Source organism: Callithrix jacchus, chromosome 7 (assembly GCF_049354715.1).
Source record: "Callithrix jacchus isolate 240 chromosome 7, calJac240_pri, whole genome shotgun sequence".
In the NCBI taxonomy this organism is placed as follows: Eukaryota; Metazoa; Chordata; class Mammalia; order Primates; family Cebidae; genus Callithrix; species Callithrix jacchus.
This window is the reverse complement of record NC_133508.1, coordinates 151611643-151624187: the sequence shown is the minus strand read 5'-3', so window position 1 is coordinate 151624187 and position 12545 is coordinate 151611643. Positions and strand designations below refer to the sequence as shown.

The following is a 12545-nucleotide window of genomic DNA, read 5'->3' as shown; positions in this document are numbered from 1 at the left end:
TCAAGTGCTGATAATACCAAGTACGGGTGGGGACGTAAAGGTATAAGAATCCTCAATGTTTTGCTGGTGGGAGCACAGGTGGATGCAACAATTATAGAGAACAATCTGACAGTACTAAATCAAGCACACGCATGCCCTCTGTCACTCCGCGAAATTCTCACAATGTTTTTTATTTTTTAAGAGATAAGGTCTCTGGGCCAGGCGTGGTGGCTCATGCCTATAATCCCAGCACTCTGGGAGGCCGGGGCGGGCAGATCTCAAACACCTGAGGTCAGGAGTTTGAGACCAGCCTGGCCAACAGGGAGAAACCCCATTCTACTAAAAATACAAAATTAGCCAGGCGTGGTGGCACACGCCTGTAATCCCAGCTACTCGAGAGGCTGAGGCAGGAGAAGCACCTAAACCCGGAAAGCGGAGGTTGCGGTGAGCCGAGACTGCGCCATTGCACTCCAGCCTGGGCAACAATAGCGAAACTCCATCTCAAAAAAAAAAGACAGATAAGATTTTGCTATTTTATCCAAGCTTGCCTAAACTTCTGGGCTCAAGTGATCCTCCTGTGTAGCTCAGACTACAAGCATGTGCCACCAATGCCTGGATTCTCATATTGTTTTGTAACATAGATATGTGAAGATGTGTATTGTAGAATTGTTTGTGATACTGTAGTACTGTAAGCAATGTGGCTGTCTATAGGGAAGTGGACAGGTAATTTGTGGCAAATACTCATGGAAAACTGTCAAGCAGTTAAGAGCAATCGGTTATGTTCAGCCGGCAATGCAGATAAATCTTAAAAGCTTAAGATGCTATGATACCAAAGCACAAGCAGCGCCCCGCAAATAGCTGAAGTAGACTCTTCAGCATTAAAACTTTTGTGCATCAAAGGATAGTATCAAGAAAGTAAAAAGACAAATGGAGAATGGGACAAAAATAGTTGTAAACCATGTATCTGATAATTGTCTAGTATTCAGAATACATAAAGTCATCTTACAATTCAACAATAAAAAAGACAAATAACTGAGTTATAAATGGCAAAGGATTTAAATAGACATTTCTCTATGTAAAGAAGATTTACAAATAGTCAATAATCACATGAAAAGATGTTCAACATTATTACTCATCAGCAAAAATGCCAATCAAAATCACAATGAGATACCATTTCACACACACTAGAATGGCTAGAAAACAAACCCCTAAAACGGAAAATAAGTGTTGGCAAGGATATGGGGAAATGGAAGCCTTATATGTTGCTGGTGGGAATATAAAAGGGTGCAGCTGCTGTGGAAAAGAGTTTGGAAGTTCTTCAAAAAGCTAAACATAGTTACCATGTGACCCAACAATTCCATTCCTAGGTATACAACCAAGAAAAATGAAATCACACATCAACACAAAATCCTAAGCACCAATGTTCACAGTGGCATTATTCACAGTAGTAGAAACAACTCAAATGTCTATCAAATTATTAATAAGCGAAATATGTGTATGCATAATGACATATTCATTAGGTATAAAAAGGAATGCAGTACTGATACATGCTACAATTAGGATGTACCTTGAAAAGATTCTGGTAAGTGAAAAAAGCCAGACACAAAAGGCCACATACTGTATGATTCTATTTACATGAAATGCCCAGCAAATCCACAGACACAGAAAGTGGATTAGTGGTTGCCTAGGGATGAGGGTTTCAAGAGTATGGGAAGTGACTTCTAATGGGTATGAAGTTTCTTTCTGGGTCAATAAAATGTGTGAAACTAGTGGTAATGATTGCAACATCCTGTGTATATACTAAAAACCACTGAATTGTGTATTTTAGAATAATGAATTTTATAGTATATAAATTATATCCCAATTCAAAAGAAAAAAGAAGACAAGAACTAAATGCCATGAGGAATGCTGGATTGGATCCTAGAACAGTAAAATGACATTAAAAGAAAACAACAACATGGTTGTGAGAAAAACCCAGTGTAAAATCTCTAACAGTTACATAACTCAAAAAGAAATGCCAACACACAACTAAAAATGTATTTTAAAAGACGCACAAATAAAATGCAGTACATAACACATACTAGAATGTTTGCCAATGGGAGCAGTGAGAGAAATAACAGTGGAAAATGGAGACAAATGGGAACAACCAGACAAATAAACTGAAAACAAAACAAAGTTATTGCAACACTACCAGAATCATTCCAATAGGAGGGCTTGGTAGCCGTTGGTAACTTATGTTCACTCTTAAAATTACAAGACCTGACAAAAAATTAGAAATCAATTTTGAAAAATTATATAATTTAAGGCTTTTTTTTTTTTTACAGTAAGCAGGAACTACCAGACATAGTAAATTTACGTTCCGTATTTAAAAACAAGATACATGGTGGAGGAAGAGGTGGTAGTGTTGTGGGAATGCCATATGATGGAGAACAGTCTCAAGTCCTGGCTACAGTTTGAAAGTCTTTTATGAAATATGACACCTGCCTTACCATTTCCTTGGCAACATAGGCACAAATATTAAACAGCATCTAGCAAAGGGGGAAAAAAAGGATGGAGAGACCAAGAATTGTTCTTTTTCTAGGTAACTGTCTTTTACCTGCTGATAGGGAATGGCTGATGAGAGAGGGGAGAAGCATCAGATGGGAAGCTCTGGGGCCCTGGGGTATTGATCTGAATGTATGGTTTCTGAAAATAGCTTTAGAGTTATAAATATTCATTTGACTCTTTACTGCAGTTGATAGATTTTTTATACTGAATTTTATGAGAAAACTGGAAGGCTTACAAACTCCATGAATGAGATCTTCATGGACAGAAGGGGGATTTTCTGTTTTTTTTTTTCCTAAGAAAAATAAGAGACTCTGAATGTTTCATAGTTTAAAAAAATCCTAGAGTACAATAAAATAATGTGTGAACACTGAAATGTGATTTTACATATAAAATGTGGCTGCATTTTAAGAGGCTGCACTAGCATTTGAAATATACTTGAAATATGTATCTGCTACAGAGCTTCCCTCCACCCTTCTCTCTATTTCTCTGAACATGGACTGATGTTACACAAGAAATGTCAAGTATCTGTCCATAAGAGTTTGGGCCAGAATGTGAAAGGGAACTTTTATTCTAAGAAAAATTATGAACAATCTTGGATAATCTTTTAGAGAAAACATCATCAACATTAAACAGTAATTTTGGGGGGAAAAGTTACTGAGAGAAAGAAGTCATTTTTTTCCTAACAAACTATCTATCCCAAGGCTATCCAAAGTGTGGTTCATTGACGAGATACATAGACATTGAGAGTAAGCATTCAGAACATTTTTTAAGCACAGGCAATTCATCTAACTGCTCTGTGACTCAGTTTCCTCATCTACAAGAAGTGGAAAACAATAGGGCCTACCTAGGATTATTGTATTAAATTAGTTAATATATGTAAAGCATTTAGGACAGTGCCTGTCGCATAGCACACACTTATTAAATACTATTATTATTTTCTTGGGAAGTGAGGTTTAAACAGACTGGAATGAGGGAGCCAGTCATACAGGTAAAATAATAACTATTAGATGAGCACCGTAGGGTATTTATGCAGTTTATATACACTTTCACATTTAACCCCTGGTGGTGATCCTGAAACAGAGAGTACTACTCCAATTCTACAGTTAAAAAAGTGAAGATTAGAAGTATTAAGAGGCTTTTTTGGTCATATAACTAGCTAATAGGTATCTGTGAACTTTGTCAAAAGCCTTACTTCTTTTATTGGGTTTAAATTGCCTCTGCTTAGGTAATGGCACAGAAGACCTCAGAACTAAAATCTCCTGAGGTTTACTTTGTTCACTCATTTGTTTACTCATTCCTTCTTTCAAAAAATATTTGTGGCCAGGCACATTGGCTCATGCCTATAATACCAGCACTGTGGGAGGCTGAGGCAGGAAGATTGCTTGAGCCTAGGAGTTCGAGACCAGACTAGGCAACACAGTGAGACCCCATCTCAAAAACAAACAAACAAACAAAAAACCATTAAAAATTATGTAGTCCTAGCTACTTGGGCGGCTGAGGTAAAGGATTACTTGAGCCCAGGAGGTTGAGACTGCAGTGAGCCATGACCATACTACTGCACCCCAGCCTCGGCAACAGAATGAGACCCGGTCTCCCCCCACAAAAAAAAAAAAAAAAAAGCTGAGTATTTAGTATCATAGTCAACCAATGTTTTTTGTTTACAAAGAGCAGACCATTTAAATAGGGATACAGTTACATGAGAATGATGTCCAATAATGTACAGAGATAGGAGGTGCTATAGGAGTCAGGGTGAGGGAGGAAGGCCATGTGCACAGAGGCCAGTGAAGCCCAGCTTAGAGACAGTATGGAGAGAAAACTGGGAGGTACATTTAAAAGGCAGGCTGTGCAGACAGTGGGGAAGCAGTGGAGCTTCTACAAGAGAGGATTTTAGAAAAGAATCAGCAGAGTCAGGGAAGAGTGTGGGAACGGAATGGAGAAGGGAAAGAACAAAGGCAGGGATGTCATAACATCTGGAATCCTGCCCAGAATTGGACAGGGCCTAAGGGAGCAGTGAAGTCAATTCATGTCCATGCAGAAATACCCCTACAGCATCTTGAACAGATTTACGTAATACCTTAGAAATAAATGTATGAGAATGGTGCAGTAGGAACAGAAACAAAAGGTAGAACCAGGACGTATAAAAGACTTGGAAATCAACTAGATTAGATGGTCACGGGGGAAAAATGGAACATGAATACATATTACAGTATGAAGAATTTTAACATCAAAGTCTACCCTTCATAATTCTGTTTTTGGCTTCTCCTTGTTAGTTTTGCAAAATCAGGAAAAATGAGATACATAGTGGTTATGTTGTAATTCACAAAGAATATGGACTGGTTCAAAATGGTTCCTAATTAGAAATTCTTAATGATCAAAGGGCAGCTTTACAGCAAGGCAAGACATTAAACATGTTTGTAAGACTCCAGGGCTGCCAGCATGTGTTTAATGCCCTACTTACTAGCCATTCCCACACACTCCTTTACCCTGTTTACAAAGCAGCTGCCCAGAACAAAGCCCTGCCCCCAAGGAAAGGCACATTGTGGCATGGGCCTGACATACAAGATTTGGTATCAACAGTGACTTTCTTTGAACTGTTTAAAGGATTTTCTTTCACTCAAGCTGAGACTTAAGACATTATTTTAAGAAAATAAGACCTGTATTGCCAGTCTCCTTCACTTCTGGGTACTTGCTTCTCTAGCACATAAATGGTCCACACTCACTAGCTGGATTATTTTTCTTGAGCTGCTGACAATTTTATAATAAATTGTCTTTTAAGTTCATTAAATGGAAGTGGTGAAGAATGAGACTGCAGAGTGCATACATAGTCCCCTGCAGTGATTCTGGCAATACTGGAGGAGGCCACTGCTTCCCACAGTCTTTGAGCCTCTTAGATCTGCTTGGGGCAGGCAAGTCTACTGGCTCCTTACCTTCTTCAGCAATGACCGTTAGTGTGACGGTGACACCAGCATCTTTGATCAGCTGAACAATGTTATCATGAGACAGTTCAACAATGGACTGCCCATTCACTGCAGAGATATGATCTCCAACTTTCAGTTTCCCACAGCGGTCAGCTGGGCTTCCTTCTATGACTCGGCCAATTTTATGAGGAATAACTACGGGAAAAAAAACCCAGGTTTTTCAATTATTTAAGGTATCTGCTAGTGTTCGATTTATAATCATCATCAACATCATTTGGAAATTCAACATAATAACATCAAAGAAAACTATTTAAAAACATAGGAAAAAAGTACCACATCATCATTCTATCCAACCACAAGTATTTTCATACCACTTCCCACTTTTGCCCACATGCATGAATACTCTTTACACAGTTGTAATCATAGTATATAAACTTCTTTGCTATCTTCTACCCACCAGAAATCTTTTTCTAATTTTTACATTATCATCCTAATTGTTCTCTGTTTAAGGGCTACTAATCTCACTGATATCATCTGACTGATCATATGTCTCATTGTTTATTGTTGGCCATTTAAGCTGCATTGAGTTTTTAGCTATTTTAAAAACTGCTACACTAAGATTATCTTTGCTTCTGTTAAAGGGGCACTTGCTCCCAAAAGGAACCTTGTAAATAAATGCGGGTCAAACATAAGTTTACACTCACTAGTTATTGGTCAGAAATTCAAGTACAGTGAAGTGACTGACCATTAAAATGAATGATACTTAATTCCACATGAAAATTAATTGCTCTTATTTATGCCTTTAGCTCTTTTTTAAATTTGAAAAGCTGAGTGGAATTGGAACATTGTATGTTAAGTGTTAAGACTACTTGACTCATGGATCAAATTCTAAAACACATGCACAAAGCTGAGTCTAATACAACTGCAAAGACTCTGTGCAGCTCTACTATTTCTCTAGCTTGTAATGCTAAGGGCCTTCCTGGATTAACTAGTAAGACACTCTGCTATTATTATAGCTTGAAATGAGTTCTCAGATATGACATCTTGTTAAAGTATTTTCCACCATGCAACAGGCAGCATTCGTATTAGGAAACAAATGTTGCTTCTATGTCCTCTGAGAATTTCCTACCCTATGTCAGTAAGCTTATCAAGTACTTGGGCTCCTGCTGACTACTGATTGATATGATTAGGGATAATTTATATTTTTGAATGGCACTGTGAATGATGTTTAATTTCCACAGTAAAACCTGCTCCTTACTAGTATTTCTGAATCATATACAGGAGTATGTAAGGGACATTTTAATAGACCTTCATTTGGACTAGAAAAGTTATTCTTGATGATGATTTATGTTCCTACAGACAGTGCCCTGGCTCTTCTAGAAATATACAGTGGGAGATTTTATCTTAAAATAGAGTAAGTCAATGGTGGAAGGAAGTGACTTATAGCTCTGAATTAAGTCAAGCACTTATTCTACTTTCCTTAAAAACAAAGTAATTAGGGAAATGCCAGTGCAGTATGGGCCATGTTGTATGCCAGGCATCATGAGAATTCACTAATTCTACAACAGGTGGCACACCAGAAACATATGGCAGGTCATACAGTGGCCCTGTGGTGATCTTCTAAATCAACACCTCAGTTATTCTCCTTCTTACAAAAGATTTACTCAAACATAGTATTCTTTCTAGATTTCCTGAGAAGAAAATCATTCAGTTCCTTGGCTCACTAAAAGGAGTTTGTTCAGACTTGGGAAAGCATTAAATAAAATTAATCTCTGAAATCTTAGTGGTCCCCTTTCTCATCCTGCGAGCAGTGTGGTGAAAAGAATTGATACACAGTGGTATACAACTTTCTAAAGGGTTGGTTGTCTGGGTAAGGGAAGGTAAAAGTAGTCAGAAGGCTATCGTCTTAGTATTAACAGCAGTACCACTAAAACAGTTAAAAATAGCAAACAAACCAGTAGAAAGGTAGCTTTTGAACATTTTCTAAATGGACTGGGAAACTGTTCAAGGTAGCCCCTTAGAGTTCACATAACTAGGAAAAAACCTTCAGTCCTGCCTTGTTTTTGTCACTACACAATCTACAAGCATTTGCCATAAAGCAAACTCATCCATCTTCATTCATCTTTGGCCTAAATCTGTCTCGCAGCCTGGCTTGTCCAGATCCTGGGATCACTCTAGCGCTCTTAAAACATTTCTTTTCAGGAAAAGAAAGATCAGTAACTGGAAATGTTCCCTTCTCAAAGAAATCTTTTGCAACCAGAACTAAAAACTATATGGTAAGAAGGAATAACACTAAAAGCTCTGAAGTCCTGGCAAAGCAAAAACTAGCCAAGTCTTTTTCATCTTATGTAGAGGCCTTTTCTAAGTACTTCATTCTTTCAGCAGTTGGACAAATTGTGAGGATGCTGAACCTGGATCCCTGATCTTTGAAAAAGTCAACAGTAGAGAAACTCAGAATTCCATAACAGGTACCAAGGATGCTACTATGAACTATTCTTGAGATATATGTCATCAGAAAATACCCAAGACGAGGTCCATAAAAAATGATCTGGCCAGGCAAGCGGCTCATGCCTGAAATCCCAGCACTTTGGGAGGCCAAGGTGGGTGGATCACCTGAGGTCGGGAGTTCGAGACCAGCCTGGCCAACATTGCAAAACCCCATCTCCACTCAAAATAGAAAAAAATTAGCCAGGCGTGTTGGCATATGCCTGTAATTCCAGCTAATCAGGAGGCTGAGGCACGAAAATCACGTAAACCTAGGAAGCAGAGGTTGCAGTGGGCCCAGATTGTGCCACTGCACTCCAGCTCAGATGACAGAGCGAAACTCTATCTGGAAAAAAAAAAAAAGAATGATTTATTCTGGCAGACAGGTTTCCTGCCTTTCCACCTGTGCTAACTCCTTTCTGAACCAAATCTTCTCTGTCATACAGTTTGCAGCAAGTGTTCGATGTCTGTGAGTAAAAGCTCCTCATTTGAATTTGCCCCAGGACCCTTTTCCTGTCTATATGTGAAAAATAAAATTCTAAGAAGAATACTCACAGGCCTCAACATTTTATGAGATTATTAACTAGCATTTCAGTTAGATGATCAATTCTGGTTTTATACGTTGACTAGAAATCTCAAGTATTTTATATAAAATTCATCAGCAACCTAAGCCTAATTTACCATTCAGCCTGATAATTAATGAGCTGCAAATACTCATTTCCTGCCACATCTTAGCTGCTGCCTCAATCTTACATTTTAATTGGGCTTTCTTTCCCATCTCATTATTAAGTATTGATGAAATTCTAAGTTTTTTTTAAAAGAAAAGTCAAGAGATGGTGATAATTTTCTAAATAATAATGATGGTGATAACAATGACAGCAGAAGCTACAACAGGCAACAGCAGCTAACATTTACTGAAGGCCTCGGCTAAGGGCTTCACATACCCTGGCTCCTTTAATCTTCACATTCATGAGACAGGAAGTGTCTCTACCATCCTCATTTTATGGAATAAACTCGAGCTCTCTGAGGGAAAGTAATTTGCCCAAGATCAGACAACTATTAAAAGATATAAGCAGGACTTGAATCCAAGTTTGTCAGATTACAAAACCCAACATTTAATGACACTATCTTATATAGAGATGAAGCATATCCATAAGTAAAATCATCAAAATTTTGTAAAACATGATTTAAACAAGGAAATATAAAACTACTTAAACATTTAAAAATTTTTAAAAATTTACAAATATATACATATAAAAATACTTAATAAACATATTTAAGCAATACAACTTATTTTACTGAATTCCTGTATATAGGTTAGTTTTATGGTGAACACCAGACTCTCCCCAAATTTCTGTACTACTAGAAAGGGAATATCTTCAATATAAAAGGTGGTTAGCATCTATCTACTAGAGTAATCTACTAGATTCTAGATTATCTACTATCCACTAGAGTAATACTCTCTCACTGTTTTAGTTAATCTGAATGCCTGGGGTCACTGCATGTTATGAGATTGACAGTATCATTATCCTAAATGGTTATCTGTTTTTGGAAGTACTGACTTCCAATGATACAACATGAAAAACCAACTAAAAGCTGCTTTCCCTTCATTTTTCTGACACAGACCATATAATCATCCTCACAGCATCAGTGACAGTTCCAGTTCCAAGTGTTCCCATGGCAACTGCTTTGGGAAAATGGAAACTAGCATCAGTGAGCAGGGACCTAATACTATAAGCAATAACTCATCCATGTCATGGACTCTTTTTCCCTTTATACACTTGCATTAATTTTAGCAAGATTTTTGCAAACTGATTTGGCTCACAACACTTTCCTAAAAGTGTTTTCTTTTTTTTAAACTAAAGTTTTAGCAACCACTCACTTGGTCAAAAAGGATCTCACTATCTAAAATAAAATCAAACTGACTTGTAAAGGCAAGAGCACATTTTCATGTGGTCAAAGATTTTTATCATTTGACTTGAAGCTGGTTCTCATATTCAACTGGATTTTATAATTATATTAAAAATTATTTTATAGAAGCATCAAGACAAATATTTCATTTGCTGAATCGTAATAGCCCTGAATATACTGGATGTAATTCCTTCTTTGATGATGGAACTGTTATAAATAAATTCATCTTTCTGGATTAGAATATTCTGTTAAACTCAATTCAAGATATTTAGATTCATTTTCCAATTGTTGACAAAATTTTTATGTTTTAATGAAACATTTATAAAAGGTATGCCTCTTATCATTCAACAAGGATAATTTATAGCTGGAATATGACAATTATTATTGAATAATAACATGAAATAACTAAAACATATTTGGGTTAAGATTTTTCTATTAATCTGCTTCGCTTCTTCTCAACTGCTTCTAGTATTTCTTTTCTACATATATGATTTATTCTAATTTTCAAAACCTATGTCCCCATTTAAAAAAACTCAGCATTATACCTTTCATTAAATCCATATCTATGACATACTATCTCAGTATAACCTTGATGCAAATGGAGCTTACTGAAACTTATTAAATATTTTATGGAATCTGAGATGATAGATAAACCTGAAGCCTGGAAGGTTTGGTTCAGATTACCTAATTTTGAAAATAAGGAAAGTATTCACCATTCTTAAAAAGATAGGTATCTAAGGGACTTTACATAGTTCCTAATTATTTCATAAACTCCAGTGGGAGCCTCAGAAAACTGGGCTTGCAGGGAGAGACAACAAGAAGCAACAGTCCTTACCTCCTGGAGGTGGTTTGTGTTTGGAGGTGAGAATGACAAAGCCAAACCCTTCATTTTCTTTTCGCTGCAAGACAACATCATAGGCCTCCTGGGGTGCAGGCCTGGCTGAGACCTCTGCCCGGTTCAGGCGGGGAGATCCATTCTGTGTTGAAATGAAGGCCTGAGAGCTGTCGTCCTCAGGTTGTTTTTCTATAGTAAACATAAGCAGTTTTGATATTTCTGGAACATCATAATTTCTTGTGACTTTATAAAGTGTTTTTATGGTAAGCCTCTCACAGAAAAAATCAGTTTCTAATAATATAAAGAATAGAAAAGCAGCCCCATATGTGAGCTTTGGGCATAATCTAAGTGAAGATGTAGGTAACAGCAGTCCATCCAACTTCCCAAATACTCAGGGTGGACTACTGAAAAATACATACAATCTCAAGTTACCCCATTTTTTTTTTTTTTTGAGACAAAGTCTTGCTTTGTCACCCAGGTTAGCATGCAGTGGTGTGATCTCAGCTCATCACTGCAATCTCCGTCTCCTGGGTTCAAGCAATTCTCCTGCCTCAGCCTCCCGAGTAGCTGGGATTACAGGTGCCTGTCACCATGCCTGGATAATTTTTGTATTTTTAGTAGAGATGGGGTTTCACCACGTTGACCCAGTTGGTCTTGAACTCCTGACCTCGTGATCTCATTTTAAAGGAAGTTCTTCAAAGCGTCTGTGAGATCTGATAGTAAAAAATTACTTCTTAAAATTATTTTAGTTCCATCAGGTTTTATAACATGGACCAATAATTTTAACAAAACATAAAATGAGGAATGACACAATGAACTTTCTCTAAAAATCAATTATAAATATAATTTAGTTCAGTGACTGATATTCATTGTTGTCTGTCTTACAGGTAAAAACATCATGGCAGAAATGCTGCCCCATTATAACAGTTTGCTATCTGTATAGGATTTGTCTTATATGATGTATTTGCAATAGCAGTTTCCTGAGTGCTAATGTAAGATGAGTTCATCATTAGCAGTTCTCACCCTCTACCTCCCCAACACCCACCCCCACAACTTGCTGGCAGCACATAACAAGCTGTCCACATGAACAGCAAACACTTCTGGGCGTAGATAGGGTTGTATGAAATTTCTGACAAATGGCTAGTTAACATACATCTTTTTCTGCTCTTCAAGGATGACATCAGAATTTGAGAATGACACAAAGTTAGTCCTATTTTTAAAAAAGGGCATATTTTTAACCACAACACACTGCAGTTGTGGACATATTTATAAGGTCTCTTTTGGTTGAAAATTTACATGGTTTTAAGAATATGTTTTAGAATCTCAACAAAATGCCACAAACAACCAATTATTATTGAAAAAAAATTGTTTTTCAAAATGCATGGTTAGAATAAATTAGCTAAAATGTCTCCAATAATATCACACTACTATGAAGCTTCTTCATGATTCTTTCCAGGGAAGAGCCAATTTGTAGATTGTATAACATCACAATTTTATTGTAAGTAGTTACATTTGGCCTCCAGCACAACCAAATTGAGGTGTACTGCATTGCAATCTGTATGCATCTCTAAATGCATGGTATTTACCAAAGGAGGCAGGCTTACCAAGGGAGGCAGGCCTTTACTTTGAATGTTGCAGTAAAAAATACAGTGCCTCATTTTTAAGAGTGATGTAAATATTCATCCAGTTCACAACGTTTATTAATGTCCACTTTGTGGACAGGTATTCTTCTAGGTGCTGAGGATACAGCAGATAACTAAACAAATAAAAATTCATAACCTTCATGAGGCTTATGCTATAGAGTTATATGTTTAGTATTTTAAAGTGGCAAGAATTCTTTGTATATTCAGCTAGTGGGATATCGTGGTATG

General features: G+C 37.1%; 1 protein-coding gene across 3 annotated transcripts in view; it reads right to left on the bottom strand.

Annotated features, from left to right (window-relative positions):
* MAGI3 (membrane associated guanylate kinase, WW and PDZ domain containing 3) overlaps positions 1-12545 on the bottom strand; it is a 310874-nt gene that overhangs the window by 48313 nt on the left and 250016 nt on the right. For all 3 annotated transcript variants that reach the window (XM_017975031.4, XM_009001917.4, XM_002751252.6), the window contains exons 15-16: positions 10675-10863; positions 5454-5639 (exon numbers count right to left, since the gene is read on the bottom strand). In XM_017975031.4, coding sequence (XP_017830520.1) covers positions 5454-5639; positions 10675-10863 — 375 coding nt within the window. The remainder of the gene's footprint in view (positions 1-5453; positions 5640-10674; positions 10864-12545) is intronic.